We start from the raw sequence: 19,981 nt of genomic DNA, 5'->3' as shown, positions 1-19,981 counted from the left end.
TATATTTTTGTAATACATTTTACAATATATAATTTTTTGCATAATTTTTTAATATTATATATGTTATTGCCCCCATAATAATATTTCTGGATCCGCCCTGCCCACGAGATGGGTCATGTCATTGGCGGCGGGGGCATATCAGGTGAGGCGCCCACAAATTGGGCCAAGGCATGGCTGGCCCACGCGAAATGGTGCATTTCCATTGCGGCGCCCACGAAATGCGCAAGCCTATAGACAAGGGGGTAAGGTCCATCCTTTCTACAGTTTTTTGGCTCAAAATTGCAAATACAGTATTTTATGTACAAGAAGTAACCTACCCATCAACATTCACAACAATTCTTTACATCTCTCTCCCTCTCTCAAAACAACAAGTAACCCATCCATGAATCTATAATTTTATGGTTTACGGTTTCAAAACAACACTTGGTTTCTGAGTTCCTTTTTATGACCAACTTTTATCATGCAACAGAACAAATTAGCAAGTAAAACCGATTCTGCATCGTAAATAACTAGTAAAGCCTTATCCTGGTTTGGATTGTGCTTCTGCAAATGGGGAAGAATTCGAGGTTTACACCGCATTCGCAACAAGTCTGTGATGAGATAAGGCTATTATATTAAATTGGTTACCTGATGCCCGCAACCAAAAGCCATATCCTTTGCATTGATGAGACAAATTGGACAAACCTGCAATTAACCATGTCATGTGTAAAATCTACTATGCAAAGTGACCAAATAATCATGAATCAAATGATGACATAAAGTGAGGAGCTAAGCTGTATGGCACGTTTGAAAAACATGATCTTAGTACCTTGTTATCATATAGAGGACTTGAAGATTGTTCTGCATTAACTCTATTATCATAGCCAGTATGCATAGGCGTATTTTGCTGAAAACTGTCCGGCCGATAAGATCTCGTGCTAAGGCTAGATGGATTCCTTTCATAAAGAGGTGGATTCCTCACCTGATATGCCCATATTGTTGCCGCCGCCAATGACATGACTCATCTCGTGGGTGCCATGCTCGACTTGGAGTTCCACGCAGACTTTGTCAGGCAATCTCCCCATTTCGAGGGTGCCTTTCCGGAGTTGGTAGCCAAACCCATTTCATGAGTGATTTTTCTGAGATGGACCTGCGTATTGTGGGAATTAATTTCATGCATGCATATTTAAAGAATTAATGTCTTTTCTTTATTTATTTTAATAAAAAAGCCCATCTAAAGGGCAGGGTTTGCTAAGATGGTGTTCTTTGTAGATTAAGACAATGATTGGGAGTTTTGGAATTCTGTTGCTGAATCATGAATAAATTATTTACAAAAATAAAGGTAACACAGAGGATAAAAAATTTATAAATCGAACAACACAAAGGTGTTAATGGGGTTGAAGGGATACTCTGCACCACTGTAACACCACTCAACAAGATGGATTAATGTCTCTATAGATTTTGGGATTAAGGTTATACAAATAGGGCCAGGGACTATTTTGACGTAATATAATAAACATATATTATCAGGTTCCATCTAGGCGTAGAGCTGTCAACATACGTGTCAGGTAACACCCCACGTGTATAACCATTGACAAAAACTATTAGTCCAGAAACGAAAGGAGAAACGAGATTATGTTAAATCTTTAGGGAACTAATTTGATTAAAAAAATTATTCAGAGACGAAAATAACAATTGGACAATTTTTCAAAGATTAATTTGACCATTAATCCATAATATTTTGCATATTGATGTTAGATAAAGTAGCCATTGATGTTTTCAAAGATAGGAACCCGCGCATGGCTGAAGTAGGTGCTGATGTTGCTTCCCATGGAGTTAGTGATTGTGCGGAAAGCTTCAATGAGCAATCTCCAATCTTTAATTCTTGTTATACATATAAAATAGAATTTGAACTTCTAACATATATTTAAGCATTCAAATAAATTAATCACTCAATTAATTTAAATTGATTTAGTATCTAATTATTTAAGACTTAATTTGGTAAAATTTTTACTTTTTAAAAATTATAGCATCTATTTTTAGTAAATTAAATTAAAAAACATTTATATAACGAAAGAGGAGAAAAAAATAAAGAAGAAAAAAAATCAAATAAAAAAAAATGAGGAAAAGGAAGTCGTGGTGGTGGTGACGACTACAATAACAAGAGAAGAAGAGGAAGAAAAAGGAAGTGAAGAAGAAAAAAAATAGCCGGAGTACAAGTAAAAAGAAGAAAAAGCGCGCACATAATTATTTAGTTGGACTTAGTTAAAAAATTGTTTGGTTGCCTAATTTTTGTATAAAATGATTTACAAAAATACAATCTGTACACTAAAATTAGGCCGTCACTAATATATTTATGTATAAGTATAACTACATGTGTTGTTTAATTTATTTTCAATATATATCTATATTCTAATATATATTTTATACTAATAAATAATTTTGGTTACTGATTTTAATGTATTCATGGTTAAATTATTTATCTATATGAAAGAATAAAATTAATTAGGTTTCCAAGACCGATAGTTTCCATATGTGAATAAAATTAAATTTCAAAACATAATTATCCAAACGCACATGGTATAATATCTTTCCAGATTCACTATGGTCTAAAATTAAATGTACAAAATTAAATCTATCCAAAAGAATAATCAAGTTTCCAAAAACAAACAAAATGATATCTCTCATATTTAAATTGCCTCACTTATAAATATCCCCCCTTCATCTTGGTGGCTCATAATAAATTATTATTCTCTGTAATTAAACATGAAGCATTTTTCTCTAAATACATTATTGTGCACAATTGTTGTGGCTTCAATTGCAATAGCACCATGTGAAAGCGATGACAAACTCATAACACAAACATGCAGCAAGACACCATACCCTTCCCAATGTTTTGGTTACATAAAAGCTGTTTATGATAGCAAGGATGTTAGGGATGTTCCAGGTCTCGGAATAATCATGGCAGAAGTTTTGAAACTCAAAGCACAAGATCCCAAAGACATTCTCTTCGTATTGCTTGGGGTGGGAAAGAGACCAGACATTCAGGCTCAGTTGAAAACTTGTCTTGAAAGTTACAGTTTTATTATCAATACTGCTATACCTGCAGCCATTGATTCTTTCAAAATTGGGAAACCCCGTTTGGCTGAAGATTATGCTAACACTGCTGCACTTGTGGTTAGTAAATGTGAGAAAAGCTTCAATGGAAAATCGCCAATCACTAAGGAGAACAATATTACTCATGAAATTGCTCGCATCCTAGGAGCTATTGCTAAACAATTATAGTATATATAGTTCAATTATTACATAATGAATTTAATCTTCATGTATTATCATTATCAATAAAATTTTTATATAAATAATTAATCGTATATCATTATATCAATAAAAATAGTTAATTTTTTAATTTATTATTTTAAAAATTATTTAAAAATCTAATTAAATGTCTGTATAAAACTCTTAAATAATATGCAATTATTAGCCAAAGTTGGATTTGCTTATAAATTAAAATAAAACACAGGCATATCGGCATGGGATTGGTAAAAAGTCAGAAGTGATCGAGGTGAATTAGTAGTTATTTTTTGTTTAATTATTAACCAAAGAATCTCCTGGTCCTAAACACTAACACAGGCGAGCTTACCGACGGAAGTTCCAAGGCCATTTTAGGGGAGGAGGTTACCATTTAATTAAATCTAATTAAATGTCCTTCTAAAACTCTAAATAATATACCATTTATTTATTTAATGTTGTATGTAGTCACCACAACATAAACGCCGAATAGCGGCGGTTTATTTTGCAATTTGCCCGCAAAATCGATCTCCAACAGTTTTTCAACCTCCGTCCTATAGTGCGTAGGAAATTTTTGCGGGGATTTATTTTCAGAAAGGGTTAATATAACTGTCGCAAAACAAATAAATCTTTTTGCCGCGTGCAACTGTAAACACCGTTATTTGGTAAATAGTTTTTTTTTTAAATTGTGGCGGTTTTTAACCGCCGCTATCGGTTCTAAAAAATATTGTGACAGCAGTTCAATCTGCTATATAAGATTATAAAAAAATTTATGAAAGTCAAAGCACTTTGAAATAACTTTCTTTTTTGAATGGTGAAATACCCACATACACGAGCAAGAGTGTGAGTTTTATTCTCCTAATCAAGTGTATCACGTCTAAATATGATGCTATTCCGTGCATCTCAAATGCTCTAGATTATTATTGCAAAGAAAACCATAATTCATGCCTCCTTGTCATGTTTCATCACTCTCTAATCCATCTAACACTCAAAACAACATCTGATTCTCAGGATTATCCTTCAAAATGCTAAAACATAGCAAAATCCAATCTCAAATTCATATAATGCAAAGCAAAAGCTAGTTTAACATCCCTAATAAACCAATAACAGATCAAGACTAATTCTAATGACTTGTAATAAATAAATTTATTGACGAGTAGTAAATGACAAAAGAGAAAAATATCGCTGATATTTTCCATGAGTATATAATCAATTACTTTGATTTCTGTCACTTTGATCTCTCATAGACTTTCAAGTTAACATATTAAATTGTTTGTCTTCCTCTGCACCTAATTTTCAAGGTAAAAAACCTATTTGAGCCAAGGGAGGAAAGATGTTACGCAAATCAGCCAAATAGAAATCTGATATACTATTCAACCAAAACATACTTTAATGTAATTCGAATCAAGTTAATTCGAATTACATTCCTTAATAATTCGAATCAATACAGATCGAATTATTCTCAAGCATGTCGTTCAAGTAATTCGAATCCACTTGGATCGAATTATAGAAGCATAATTCGAATTGTATCAATTCGAATTAGTAGGAACACGTGAATAAGAGGAAGTTCGAATTAAATTGATTCGAATTACTCACAAGTCGAAACAAATTGTAATTCGAAAGGAGTTGATTCGAATTACTCACATTTCGAAGCAAAAGGTAATTCGAGATGAGTTGATTCGAATTACAAGTGAGTGCCCTATATAAGGAGTTCGAACCAATTTCATTCGAATCAGTTTTCCATTCTCATACCCCACCAAATTCCAGAGAAAACGACCCAAAACCGGTCCGAGAAATTCTGGAGCGGCATACTTAGGCGATGGGGGACGATCCGGGAAGGCTGTATCGACTGGATGGAGTCGTTCATATAGCCGGGGTGATCAACGACGAGGTTAGTGGTTTTTGATGGTCGTTTATGATATTCGTTTATGTTAGTGGTTTATGAAAGCGGTATTTCAAGTGGTTTATGATAGCGGTTTTGCATGCGGTTTTATTGGCGGTTTATGTTAGTGGTTTGGGTTAGTTGTGTTGTATGCGGTTTATGTTAGTGGATTTGCCCGTGGTTTAACGAGTGGTTTAATGAGTGGTTTTGCCCGCAGTTTTCGTAAGTGGATTTGCATGTGGTTTATTTTTCTGATTTTTTGGATGCGGTTTGAGTATGCGATTTTGCTAACGGTTTACTACAATTTGCTTTTGCATGTGGAATTTAGAAGCGGTCTATGTTTGCGGCTTTTGTTTGCAATTTCGTAGTGGTTGACTATATCTCCTATTGCATGTGTTATTTTCTTACTTGTTTACGTCATGAATTTTATCTATTAGTGGTATTGTAAATCGTTCTAATTATGCGGTCCATGTAATGCGCAGCCCCGGCGTTGCATATCGAGCATGCGGCGGCAGCAGGGGATGCGACTTGATGATAGGTACGTTCCGTACTTGCAGATGGCCGGACTATACCATCTTGCGAGACTGAACGACAGATGGTTCCGATTGGACGAGCCCCTTGTGAGTGCATTCGTGGAGAGGTGGCGTCCGGAGACGCACACGTTCCACATGCCGTTCGGAGAGTGCACCATCACACTTCAGGACGCCGCGTACCAGTTAAGGTTGCCAGTGGACGGACGTTACGTCAGTGGTTTCCTGACAGACTTCCACGTATACATAGAGGGTGGCCAGCTAGCTTGGCAGTGGTTCCATGAGTTGCTCGGTGTGTTACCTCCCGCGAACCAAATTCAGAAGTTCGCAGTGAACTGCACTGGCTCCAGGAGACTTTTGGAGAGTGCCCCGAGGGGGCCGATGAGGAGACGGTGAGGCGCTATGCCCGTGCCTATATCATGATGTTGTTGGGCACCCAGCTGTTTGCCGACAAGTCCGGCAATCGTATTCACATCAGATGGCTCCCGTTCGTGGCTAGGCTTGAGGAGATGGGTGGCTACAGCTGGGGGTCTGCTGCACTAGCATGGTTGTACCGGTGCATGTGCCGAGTGGCCAACAGACATGTCGTGAAGTTAGCTGAGCCGTTACAGTTACTTCAGTCGTGGATCTTTTGGCAGTTTTCTGGTTTTAGGCCTGTTGGGTATGATGCGTTTAGCTGGCCCCTTGCCTCGAGGTACCACTATCGTATTGTACTATTTATCTTCATTTTATTTATTTTCAATTTCGCATGTAATTTTATGCCTTTTAGAATCATTCATGAATGCAGTACCATGTTTAATTTCCTACGCAGGTGGTCAGGTTACAATCCTAGGATTAGCGAGAAGGGACCTCGGGTGCAGATGGCTCGACTGAGGATTGACTTGTTACAGGCTTGGGATGTAAGTACGCTAATCTAATATGTATAGTTAATGCTTCTTTCAGTTTATATGGTTTAACGAATTCGTCTAATGGAGTTGATTTGCTTTTTTCAGTTTATATGGATGCCCTATAGCACACCCGACGTCCTCCAGGTTGTCCATCCGGAGGTCTTGGAGCCTCGGCATACGATGTTATGGCGGTGTGTGACGTCCCTGATATATTTTGCGGTGGTTGAGTGGCATCAGGTTGATAGAGTGTTACCGCAGTTCGGCAGCGTACAGCCTCCCCCGCATCCCGCCCTGAACATCGACTTCTTGATGTCGAAGGACGGGAGAGGAGGTGACCGTTGGTTCCCGTCCTATTTACAGCATTGGCATCTTCACTGGGAGACACGTGCGGATCACGTGTTACGGTTCGATGTTGTTGCTGACCCGGGACCCTCACATGAGTTCTTGGCCTGGTGGCATCAGCATGGAAAGAGGTTCTTGTCACCTGAGATGTACTTGGGGATCCGAGAGGTATTCCTATTCCGATTGAGGTGACGCAGAGGGGTGCCGGCCGAGTTCCTGATATGGACCGAGTTGATGACGTTCCTGACAGGCGTCGGGTTGAGAGGAGAGCTCAAGTCGGGACACGTCGTAGCCAGCGTGAGTGGAGATGGCTAGACCAGGCTATGGAGGAGGGTGATGAGGCCGGTAGGGGCGGTGGTCGACGAGGAGGGCGTGGAGGCAGGAGAAGGGGGCTGCTCCTAGGCAGGATATGCCTGATCGTGGTGATCATGCCGCTGAAAGAGGGGCTCCAGTGGAGGGTGTTAGGCCCGCTCATGGTGGACATGGTGGAGAGTGGTATGGATCCGATATGGGAGATCCATCGAGCCATGCTGACACTGGGCTTGGAGAGGGGCCGCTCGGAGATTACTCCGTTGGTGTTCCCGTTGACGACCAGACACCTCAGGAGAATACGCCATGGGTGATTCCGGGATCCATGTTTTCAGAGTTTCTTGCCGGTGATGGGATTGACGTGGATTTTGGTGGATCACATTTCCTAGATGAGATCACCACCATCATGCAGGAGGATGAGGCAGCGCGTCGACGGGGACAGACGACGGGGACATAGGCAGTGTTAGATGTCGATCTGAATGAGCCTCCCTCCGTGGCACCTGTTCAGGCTTTCGCCTTGGGTGGGACCCCAGCATCCGCACATATTGCTGTGTCACATTCAGTCGCCGGACCATCATCGTCCATACCCCTACATGTCCAGTCTAGGGCGCCTGCACAGCCACCCCCGGAGGACGAAAAGGATGAGATCGAGGATGAGGAGCCCCTTATCCGTAGAGGTCACAGGACACGGGTTCCACGTCTTTGTGGCACGGGGTCACACCTCTTTAGATGATTTGTGTATCGTGGTATATGTTATTTCGTTATCTTTGTTGTATGTTATATCTTTTCGTTATCAGTGTTATATTTAATTTCGTTAGTTCATCAGATCATGCAGCATTGAGTTTCACATAGCCGTCTTCAGATTGGCCTCGATACACTTTACCAGGTATTGACTGAATTGTTGTCCGGTACCCAGCTGGGCCTCGGCCTCCTTCCCCTTGCGGACAAATAGTTCAGCCAACCTGCCGTATGTGGCCTTCACCAGCGAGCACACAGGGAGGTTCCTAACACCCTTAAGGATTGAGTTCACACACTCAGAGATATTGGTCGTCATGTGCCCGAATCTGCGCCCCTCATCACAATACTGTATCCACAACGAATACTCAATCCTGTTCGCCCAGTCACACATCGTCGGATTCTCAGAGCGCAGAATGTCAAATCAGTAATCGAACTCCACTTCGGTCTTGGCATATGCGGCATTCACAAGAAGCCTCCGAGCGTCTTTGCCCTTGAAGGTGAGGGCGAAATTTGCTACTACGTGTCGAATGCAGAATGCCCGGTATGCAGCCGGAGGTAGCCATCCCCCATCAAGAGCCTCAAGCGCGGCCTTGATGCCATTATGCCTGTCCGAAATAACTAGCAGACCTGGCTGCGGTGTCACGTGCTGACGGAGGTGAGAGAGAAAGAAGGACCACGACTCAGCATTCTCACCCTCGACTAGTGCAAATGCCACTGGCAGTATGTTGGAGTTCCCATCCTGTGCAATTGCGACAAGCAACGTTCCCCCATACTTGCCATATAGATGGGTGCCGTCAATACTCACCAACGGCTTGCAATGACAGAATGCCTCGATACAAGGTGGGAACGTCCAGAACAGCCTATGAAAATAAGCTTGAGACTCGTCCAGCTGTCCCCCAACTCGAACAGGGCATGTCCGAAGGACTGCTACTGTACCAAGCATGGTCAACTGGACTCCTAACACCACCTAGGGAGCTCGTTGTACGACTCATCCCAGTCACCATAGATGACGGCAACAGCCTTTTGCTTCGCCATCCAGACCCTCCTGTACGTCGGCCTGAATCCAAAGTTTGCGGCCGTGGTATTTAGGAGCACCTTGATGTTGACAGATGCATCAGCCCTCACCATTGGCATAATGAATGTCGATATCACATGATAATCCAAACTCCTATGGTCGCTGGAGATAGAGGTGGCGAGACACGTATGCGGTCTGTTGTACCGTTTCACTTCCCAGATGCCCTTGCGCTGCCGGAGACTCAACCGAATCAACCATGTGCACCCATTCACAAACTCAGAACACTTTTCCACATACCGGCGATAGTCAGACTCAACTACCTTGTACTGTACCCCTCGGTGGATGCTGTAAGTCTTCACACTCAACATGGTCTCATCTTTATCCTAGAACTGCTGACCAACCTGGAACTCTGTCATACCAAGTTACCAACAGACCCATCTGCATCTCTAGTGCCAAATCCAGCAGCCTGCCCAAGAAGCCCATCCTGCCTCATGGCATCCAGGTCCAATGATGAAAAATGGGGTAGGTACTGCTGTGTGCCAGAACTAGATCCACCTACAACCCCTCTCGGGTCACTCGCTCTGAGGTCATCGCCACTGTCATCAGCAATCAGATCCGGCTCAACATCATCGTCATCTGGATCATCAAACAATCCGTCTCCAACACCAGCCGGTGTAGCACAATGTAATGAGGTCGGAAGATGTTCCCCTGTACCAACCTCGTCACCGACATTGCCGCTAAGATCAACAACGAACGAAAGGGAGGCAACAGGCTGGATCGGTGGCTCGTACGCAAGGACGGTGGAAGAAGCAACGGCAGGTCTCGAGCTAGAACCGGCCACCGTGGCTAAAGTGTGTGTATTCCAGTTTGAATCCCCCGAACTGGATACCATATCAACCAACTTTGCCAACAGCTCTGGTGTCCTCACCTCGGAAAACTGCCGGCGACAATGAAACATGACCTGTAAGTCCTCATCACTCCCGATCATGAAACAATCATACTTCACGATATCTTGGAGCACCGTGGTTGAAATGCGATAGAAAAACTTCTTAACCCTTTTCACACCATCCAGACCAAGTTTCAGCAGTACAGAGCTAACAAGGTCATCATAGCTCGTCGTAGGCCTCACGATAATACAGAGATGATCCTTATCGGTGAACTTCACACCGGATCGAGTTTTTCTCTTAATCGATCCTCTGTGGTGAACCAACACTAGAAAACTATCCTCACTAGCCATCTGTCCCTCTATTGAGAGCAACTCACGTACACCTCATATATATAGAGCTCTGCTTCACAGTAATTCGAATCAATTCCATTCGCACTATATATACGTAATTCGAATTAACTCAATTCGAATTACTTTTAATTACCAAACGAGAGTAATTCGAATCAAGAAGATTCGAACTTCCCCCTTAACCACGTCATGATAGTAATTCGAATTGATATGATTCGAACTATGCATCCTTAATTCGATGCATGTTGATTCGAACTACCTTGGAATAATGCTTGGGAATAATTCGAACTTTGTCAATTCGAATTATGTGGAAATCTAATTCGAATTTTATTGATTCGAATTACATTAAAGTGATCTTTGGTGGATTGATGTATCAGAATTTCATTTAGCTGATTTAGGTAATTTTAAACTCCCCTTGGCGCATATAAGTTTTTTACCCTAATTTTCATTTAAGTAAAACTGAGTAATATATCAAAAGAAACTTGTATTGACACTTTCACGGTTAAATGCATCTCTCTAAGTATCCTAACATTACATTATTCATCCTTTAATATATGAAAAAGGACCATATAAAATTATGCCTAAAATGTACCTGCTCAATAAGACAACAACTTCTTCCAAAGATTCCTTGTAGTTTTTGCAAATGTTCAGAACTATGTTACTTGTCTAAAATTGTGCAAAAAATAATTTGGTTTGATTAAAATGCACAATTTAAGGCTGGTTCATGAACATTCTCAGGCAACATTACATGCCCAAATCCTGTAGCAACATATGCCATTTCCTTAGCAAGCTTATCCTGAAATCACCTAAATTAAAAAATATATATACATGAAAGAAAAACTTCATAGATGCTTTTGCTAAAATGTATCTAACTCTTAATAAGCTTGCAAACATTTAACATATAATAGCAAGATAGGTAGCGAGTCTAAATACATTATTACTATAGCATAATGGCCACCAAGCCTTTTTAGTGCTCACACCATTTTGTCAACAAAAACCATAACAATTCCTCTTCAAATCCCTCCTGTTTTCTAGGATTACAAAGTCAAACAAATTGCCATATAATTGGGGACATTTTACACTTACCTTGTTGCCCTTTGTATATTTAATCTGCAACCCAACTTCATATAGAATATAGAAGACTCTTACATTTTTCTACATCCTTTTATTCTTATGTATATTATTAAAGTATTCAAAGTATTTATGTGCATCATCAAATAAAATGTTAAGAAAGAATGAAAGATCACCTTTCAATGGTTGTTCCAGTGAAAATGATGGGAAAATATTAAGAATACTTCCAAGCACCAAATCTTCATCATGTGCGTTTTATTCAAGTCTTTAAGAATCAAAGCTTCCCATAACCAATAAGTCTTTTCTAAATTCTTCATCTAAGTCCCTGTAAAATTAAGTCATATTGCAATTTGTAAAATAAAATAAGAATTTATTAATTACTAGCTATAAGTATGATTGAAGAAAGTTAGCTACTAGTGATTAAAAGAAAAAGCTATAAATGTATTCATCATAATGATACATATTGATGATTGAATTTGATTAATCAAATAAACTCGCTTCAGAGATAGAAAACTTGATACAATAAATCTCAAACACCAAAATGAAATAGTTAAATGAATTAGAGATATGTGCTGCTCACAAGCATGGCTTTGTACACCAACAAACAAGAAATTATTAACACGTATAAAGCTTAAACTAAACTCCAAAGTCCAAACCAATAGTTTTCATGGATTTGTGAGGTGTGTGAGAATAAACTAAAATTTTAATGAGAATTACATCCTTCCTTGAAAGAATAACTAGAATATACTAAAAACTAAGTAATCATCAGACTAACAACAACACAAATTCACAAAGCATTTAGAATAATCCAAAGTAATCATACGAAGAATTTGATCCCAACAAAGCACAAGTCTCACTTTCTCATTATTAAAGCGAGATGCTGTTCAGACATTAAAAAAAAGAGCATGAAACCACAATTTCGGTTCATGATTCATAGGGGTGGCAACATTCACTTTACTCGGTCACCCGATCCATATATATATATATATATATATATATATATATATATATATATATATATATATATTATATACTTATATAAAAATATGTTTCAAGTGGATGTTGAATCAAAGACCTCTCATTAAATGCAAAAGATTCTTAGCCATTAAGAGAAGATCATTATTTGATAATTTAATACTTTTTTTTTACATAAAAATCGGTTCTATTTTAAATTATCATCAAGTTATATAATAATGTTGTATTTTTTTGACAACCTGTGAGTAGGACCAGGTACCCGCGAGTTAAGAATGGATAGGATTAGGATATTCTCAACCCGCCGATTAGGGTTGGATTCAGATCATACCTTACCTTACTCATTGCCACCCTTAATGATTCATCCATGAGAGATTTTGGGCCATGCATAGGCCTTACCAATTTCTTTACCTCCCTCAAACATGAAGGTAGAAATGTGTAACTTATCAATCTGAAATAAATATACAAATCAAAACTGAAATACAACCTGATTGAGCAAAAACATTCTTTTAAATCAACAAAAAATAGAAACGAAAGCAACTTGTAACCATTTCGCAATAGATTTCAGCACAACAATCATTTACCTAAAATAGATATTAAACTTGTATAATACAACCAGTATAATTAGGGACAAATTTCATGCCACTTACCTCGTTTTAGCTGCTCCAGCAATGGAAATATGAAACAAAAGACCTAGGACAAAAAGGCTAGAACAATGAGTAGAATCATGCAACGGATTTAAAACAGAATCGAACACAATCTGTAATGCTCCAAGGAGGAGGAGCTTCTAGCAGCGGATTCGAAGGAGCAGGCGCGGACGTAGAAGAGTAGGTAGGATATGTCTAAACCTGCGATACGTGGTGTCGACGATAGAGGTTGGAGATGACGGTGGTAGGACTATCGTGCAGCTGCATCCTATTTGAACCACGCACTGCGCAGGAGGAGATCGCGAATAAATCTAGTAGATAACATAGAGCAAAGAAGAACAATGATGACCTCGAATCCGGCAAAAGCAGTGCTTTTCTCAAAGGGGAAAGGGTGCTTGTAACAAGGTTAGCGGCGACAACCGTGAGTTTGAGGTGAATTAGTAGTTATTTTTGGTATAATTATTGGCCAAAGAATCTTCTGGTCCCAAAGACTACTACACAGGACGAGTTTATTGACAAAAGTTCCGACAACCATTTTAGAGGTGAAGGTTACCAATGACTATGTCGTCGATAAATCTCCAAGGCATCGGTAATATTTAAAGGTTTTCATTTTTTTTATCTTGTGATTTAGTTTACCAACTATTTAGCTGTAAGTAAGTTTTGGCACCACATAAACGTTATTGGACAGACACAAATAATACTGACAATGCTAGTAACTAACAGTTTAGTTGTTGATAATTTTTTATTGAAAATTTAGAAATTGGTTTATCGACAACTTAACCATAATGTTAATAAATTAATTTTTATTTAAAAATAATTTAATTATTAATTACTTCCGTCGGTACGATGTGAAAATATTTTTTTGAAAATAAAATAAACGTTGCGACTTGCCAATGGCTAAATTATTTAAATTAATTTTTTATTTATCAACGGCAAAGCTAGGGTAAATTCATGGGTTGAAATTTTCAAATTTTGTGCGTCCTTTATATTTACCCACGGCTAAGTCATTAATAAAATTGAATAAATGAAAAGTGTATTTTATTGCTGTCAATAACTAATTTTAACAACGGCTTGGCCATTGATAAGAGGTGCGTTCGAATTTAAAACAATGCAACCTCCCCTTGACCTCTTTATTCTCCCTACTCGAAACTCCGATCAACATTCCATCATTATTGACATTGTGTTCATGGTGAGTTTCATTTCGATTTAATCGATTTAGTTTTTTCAATTAGTTAACTTTTTTCAATTACTTTTTAGTGCTCATGTTTTTTCGACACTTTGAGTTTTGGTCTTCTACGCAAATTTGATATTTTCAGTTTTTGGTAGCCTTTGGGACATTTGATCAATTGTTTAATTGATTTTTCTAATTTTTTGATCAATTTATTATTGGTTGATTTCTATCTTAAATCAGATTAGTTTAATAACCAATTCTCGATTTTTGACCTAGCTTTTAGAACAATGGTTTTCAGCCGAATTTGGATCCTTTAAATTTTAAATTTGTACCTTAGAGGGTAAAGTATGATCTTATACTCTTGAATAGTTTTTTTTTTATATTTATTTTTGGTTTCACCTATAAAATAAATAGTGAGAGATCACACTTTACTTTCTAAAGTGAAATTCAAATTTTAGAGAATCCAAATCTTTTTCAGCCAATTATGAAAGATTATTAATCTAAAACTAAATGGAAAATGAGATTTGGAATATAAATGATCACATTAAGAAAAGTAAAACTTCTATTAACAAAATAAAGTAATTACATTGAATATATAGTCATAGTGGGAGACAAGGGTGAGATGTTGAGTTTTAATTCTAAATAAAAAGCGAAAAAATATTAGAAAGTTAACATTTTATATATATGAATATTAGTTAAAATTTAGTCAACGTGTTATTTTTATATTATTAAAATTTAAAATTTATAATTTAATATTTATTATTTAATATTTAAAGTATTAATTAAATGTTGACAAAAAATAATAAATTTTATTAAATATTTAGTATTATTTTAAAAAGTGAACCACCGTATTGATAACGAGTTTCATATTTAATTTTAAATTTAATTTTAATTGAAGATTAGAATATTATGGTAAAGAATTAATGTTTAGTAACTTATATTATTCTAGTCAAAATATACGTCTCTATCCTTTAATTAAATTTACTTCATTATTTTCTTTAAAAAATTGGAAGCATTGTCTTTTATTTATTTATTTATTTTAATGGGATTCTCCTATGTGATAGATTTGTTTTATGAATTAGAATATGTTGATGAAGGTAACTCATAACAACCATATATGTACATTCTTCTTGTAAAAGTGTAAAACTGCACATCCATTGAGAAGAAGGAAACAGAATATATATACTTTATAAGATTGTGGTCTTTTTTTTTTTTTTTGTTAATATATTTTGGTAGGTGAGTTTAAGAGAAACGCATGTCATCACAAATACTAGAATTTTGCAGAGAACATACTTTACACAATATATATAATTTTTAATGTATATATAATATTTTTTAATGCATCAAAGTCCTGCGAGGCTAAAACATTTATATTTGATTTAATCAACTGAAATAATTCTCGTGAAAACGTTAAAAGTGTGAGACTTTAATGATAAGGTTAGTTGACTGAAATATTTCATGCATAGGAAAAAATTTAATTCAGTCAAAAAAATTTCCATCATATCGTCTTCAATGATTCCTTTAAAAAAATTATCTGCGTTAACCAATAGTTTGTATAAAATTTATATTCTCAGTTAGTGAAATTGTCAAGAAAAAAGAAAAAAAAAAACATAAAATAAGTACAGATAATCACCTACAACAATGTCTCATACCTTTACCGTTTGTGGGTTATCGGAATGTTTAGTAACAAAAAAAATAATCAAAAATAACTATAATTTATTTAAAATAAATTAATTATGACAATTAATAAATATTATTGAATAAAATAAATTATAATTTTTTTTTTGTTTTTCTAACATTACCGTATTGTGGGTTATAAACTTATACTATCATCACAGAGTAAAAATTTATTGCTATTTCTTCAATTATATTTACTAGAAAAATATTATGAATATACAATAAATCAATCAAAAAATTATTACTATATCTATTATATATTTAAATATATTTATATATTAATACACATATTATTTTTAATTAAATAATTAATTATTAAAATAATCGAGTTTGCAATAAAAATAATTAAACTTGTTTATATTAATATAATAATTTTTTTTATGAGATGATAAATACATATTTCTATATGTATGTATTCCTTTTACACATGATATAATTAAATTAGTTTACTTCTTTTATTTTATATTAATTGTTTTTTTTATTTTTTAACTCATAAATATATATTTATATTATTTAATTTATTTTTAATACATATTTTATATTTTAATATATATTTTATATTAGTGATTAATTTTAATGCGTAAATTTTTTTTTATATCAAATTGAACTGAGATAACGGCCAAACTAACCATAAATACCTGCCAAACTAACTCATAATTCCTCACTCAATACAAACCCATCATCATTTCAAGAAAAAGAAAATGAGGAATAAGGCCTCAACCACGTTAACACTTGTTCTTCTCACTTTGACTCTTCTATCCACAACATATTCAGATGATTTGATAGACCAAACATGCAAGAAGACACCATACTATGAACTCTGTAGCAATATCATCCATTCAAACCCTGCCACCCCAAGTGATCCAAAGGGTATGGTTGTGATAATGATCAACTACACTATAGTAAATGCCACTAACACTCTCAACTACATTGAAGACCTTATTAAGAAAGTCACTGACCATGAATTGGAGCATAAATTGACCTTTTGTGCTGAGTCATATATCCCTGCTATTAAGTATGTTCTTCCTCAAGCTGTTGGTTCTATAAACAGAGGCAACTTTGGCTTTGCAAATTACTCTATTTCCTATGCTGAGAAAGACATTGTTGCTTGCAACAAGAAATTCACTGGGAATCAGTCACCTTTGAGTTCTAGGAATGGGATTATGCTGCAGCTTCTTGATATTTCTGCTGCAATTCTTAAGATTTTGTTAAATGGCTGATTCTTTTTTTCTTTTCTGCTGACTCAATAAATAAACCTATATAACTACAAAAGGATACATCAAAATTATATTTAATTATTGCACAATTAATTTCACTTTACACGAATTTAGTAGGATTTATAATTAGTCTAATAATGATAATTAGGTATTTACCCTCTCAGTTTTTCGAATCATGGTTTAACAAAGTTGGTTTTCTATAAACACCACATCTACAGTCTAATGGCCAACTACATGCAATTATCTTCATATGAAGTTAATAGTTAAAAATTGTTAGATGGTTATTTAGTCAAACAATTTTTAAATATCAGTTTTACATGAAAACAACTGCACTTGAGTTTTCGCCTTAAATTTATTAAAAAAATCAGACTATTTACATGCAATTACAGTACAATCTTTTGACCCATGCGCGTCCATAATAAACTACTGTGTTCATTATGATTGTGGACAATTTTTAAATTGCAAATTATCTTTCACATTTCTTTATTTTTATTATTTAAGTTTTAAATTTTTATTATAATTTTATATATTTAATTTATTATTATTATTAAGTCAAATGATTCAACTAGTGATTTAATATTTTGACCAAATCAATTACTAACTCAGTTTTAATAACTATCAATATAATAAATGAAAAATGTACAATCAGTTCAACACAAGTATGTGTGAGGTGGAGAAATTTGGCAATGTTGTTCGTGGTCCCCTGGTGTGTGAGGATCTAACCATTTTTAGGTGGTCAAATATCTTTTATTTTTCTTTAATTTAAACATTAAAACTATTTTTATCTTAGAAGTATTTATATATTTGAAAGAATAATAAAATTCATTCTGTTTCCAAGATCGAACGTTTCCATGTATAATCAAAAATTAAATTCCAAAACATAATTCAGTGTTAGAATCGAGAACTAACTCAACAAACAGCACCGAGAGCCGCAGATCCACTATCAGTAGGAGCGGCAGGAATGGAATTTCAGTGTCTCCTTCGGATTATGTTCCATCGTGTCTCTAAAAACAAACGTAAATAGTAATGATGACAAAAATAAAGTTATAGTGCAAGTATGTAGCAAAACATACACCAAACCTGATTCATGATAACCTGATTCATGATATTGCTCTTTTGCTGGCAGCTATTGTAAGAAAATTAGAAGTCTAGTTTTTTTTTTTTTTAAACAAAGAGTTCAACACAATACAGTGGAGCAATCAAACAAGAAACAAAATAACAACTTAAAAGTAACATGGCAGCCATTAAGAAATCCTCCTATCATCTCCGGCATAACCATCAACAACTAGAAGGGTTCGCACCTCTCCACTCGTTATGGTTCATGACAGTCATGTGAGTAATTTCTTTAACACCTTTGCTTTTATTCTGAAATATCCTTCTATTCCTTTCTAACCAAATATTCCAAACGATCGCACAGGAGCATCTCAATCATTGTTCTCTATCCTCCTTGCTCCTCGGCTCCTCTATCCAACACAGAAAATATTCTTTCATTGTGCCTGAAATAGACCATTGTTGGCTAAACATTGATATCCAAGCACTCCACACCTGCCAAGTAAACTCACAGTATAGAAATAAGTGTTGCACATGTTCCACATCTCTATTACATAAAACACAGGCGTTATCTAGCTGGCTAATGATCCTAAGATGGCTTAACCGTTCCTTTGTATTCACCCTACCTATCAGGACAAACCAGGCAAACAGCTCTACTCTTAGTGGAACTAACCCCTTCCAAATGGTCTTTGTGTAGCTGTAACTTGTAACCTCCTCTGGGAGTATCGCCTCCTGCAAAACCTGAACAAATGAGTTAGTTGAATAAACTCCTAGTTTATCATATTTCCACACCACCATATCCTCTCTGTTAATTACTAGTTCACAGGTCTCAATGTCTCATGTAATTGATCCAGTAGTCCCAACTCCTATTGAAAGAGCTCTCTCCTCCATTGGAAGTTCCAAATCCACTCTAATCCGTCCCAGAACCCACAATCCCCTATAACAGATCCACATTGGTTTGAAACAAAGAAAAGCCTGGGAAACCGATCTTTAGAGACCCACCAAGCAACCATATATCCTTCCAGAACCGAGTACGCCGTCCATCACCAATCTCCATGGATAAGCCTGTAACCATCTTCTCCCTGATATGGTTATTCGTTATTTGTAACTGGAAGATATCCTTCCACGAGCCTCCTCTAGAAGGTAGAGCTTGAGTTGACAGTAGCTCATTAAGATTCAGATTATAACAAGAACAAACCACCTTCTTCCACAACGGGCAATCTTTCTTTGCGAACCGCCACCACCACTTAAATAACATAGCTGTGTTATGAACCATATCATCTCCAACTCCCAAACCGCCTAGTTTTTTAGGGGCTTGTACCACTTCCCATCTTACTAATGCCATTCCATTACTACCATCCTCTTTGCTCCACAAGAACCTTCTTTGTAGTGAAATCAATTTCTCAGCAACAGCTCTTGGCATCTTGAACAAACTCAAATAGTACACTGGCAGACTATTTAGAACTGATTTAATCATCACCAACTTTCCAGCTTTATTTAGTACTTTAGCTTTCCACAAACTGAGCTTCTCCTCCACTTTATCTATTATAGGCTTCAAGGTCTTCACCAACCTCGGATTTGCACCTAAGGGAATACACAGGTATTTGACTGGAAGCGAATCAACCTTACAACCCAACAATTGGCACATACTCTAGATCCACTGATCGTCGCAATTTATCGGAATCAAGCTCGACTTGTCAAAATTAATACTGAGCCCTGACATCAACTCAAAGCATCTCAATATTCGCTTGTAATTCCTAATAGTTTCCTCCTCTGGTGGACAGAACAGAATTGTGTCATCAGCAAACTAAAGATGTGACAGTGCTATACTATCTCTCCCAATCAACAATAGTGATATACGATCATTTCTGACTGTCTCTCCCACCATTCGATGTAGTACATCCACAACCAATGCGAATAAGAAAGGAGAAAGCGGGTCACCTTGTCTCAGACCTCTTTCCATTTTGAATGG

General features: G+C 36.5%; 4 protein-coding genes and 2 long non-coding RNA genes across 6 annotated transcripts; 3 read left to right on the top strand and 3 right to left on the bottom strand.

The window, feature by feature from the left end:
* Positions 1 to 235: 235 nt before the first annotated feature.
* On the bottom strand, positions 236 to 940 carry LOC112724108 (uncharacterized). The gene is made up of 3 exons (XR_011867118.1): positions 809 to 940; positions 628 to 684; positions 236 to 590 (listed from the first exon to the last, which is right to left on the bottom strand). It is a non-coding gene; the product is annotated as an uncharacterized lncRNA (long non-coding RNA).
* Positions 941 to 2,745: 1,805 nt separating this feature from the next.
* Positions 2,746 to 3,264, top strand: LOC112724107 (cell wall / vacuolar inhibitor of fructosidase 1). Its single transcript, XM_025775377.2, has one exon. It carries the CDS (start codon positions 2,746 to 2,748, stop codon positions 3,262 to 3,264), a length of 519 nt encoding a protein of 172 aa, XP_025631162.1.
* A 2,553-nt stretch (positions 3,265 to 5,817) lies between these two features.
* Positions 5,818 to 7,170, top strand: LOC112722078 (serine/threonine-protein phosphatase 7 long form homolog). The gene is made up of 5 exons (XM_025773057.1): positions 5,818 to 6,071; positions 6,158 to 6,373; positions 6,491 to 6,578; positions 6,672 to 7,076; positions 7,159 to 7,170. The coding sequence occupies exons 1-5, from the start codon at positions 5,818 to 5,820 to the stop codon at positions 7,168 to 7,170; spliced, it is 975 nt and encodes a 324-aa protein (XP_025628842.1).
* Positions 7,171 to 8,376: 1,206 nt separating this feature from the next.
* Positions 8,377 to 8,898, bottom strand: LOC112722077 (uncharacterized). The gene has a single exon (XM_025773056.1). It carries the CDS (start codon positions 8,896 to 8,898, stop codon positions 8,377 to 8,379), a length of 522 nt encoding a protein of 173 aa, XP_025628841.1.
* Positions 8,899 to 10,699: 1,801 nt separating this feature from the next.
* Positions 10,700 to 13,446, bottom strand: LOC140175985 (uncharacterized). The gene is made up of 4 exons (XR_011867117.1): positions 12,898 to 13,446; positions 12,584 to 12,698; positions 11,452 to 11,600; positions 10,700 to 11,010 (listed from the first exon to the last, which is right to left on the bottom strand). It is a non-coding gene; the product is annotated as an uncharacterized lncRNA (long non-coding RNA).
* A 2,997-nt stretch (positions 13,447 to 16,443) lies between these two features.
* LOC112722074 (cell wall / vacuolar inhibitor of fructosidase 1-like) lies at positions 16,444 to 16,962 on the top strand. The gene has a single exon (XM_025773053.3). It carries the CDS (start codon positions 16,444 to 16,446, stop codon positions 16,960 to 16,962), a length of 519 nt encoding a protein of 172 aa, XP_025628838.1.
* Positions 16,963 to 19,981: the final 3,019 nt, after the last annotated feature.

The sequence above is a fragment of the Arachis hypogaea genome, chromosome 11 (assembly GCF_003086295.3).
Source record: "Arachis hypogaea cultivar Tifrunner chromosome 11, arahy.Tifrunner.gnm2.J5K5, whole genome shotgun sequence".
Lineage (NCBI taxonomy): Eukaryota > Viridiplantae > Streptophyta > Magnoliopsida > Fabales > Fabaceae > Arachis > Arachis hypogaea.
Note: the sequence above shows the minus strand (reverse complement) of the source record. Positions and strands in the feature narration are given on the sequence as shown.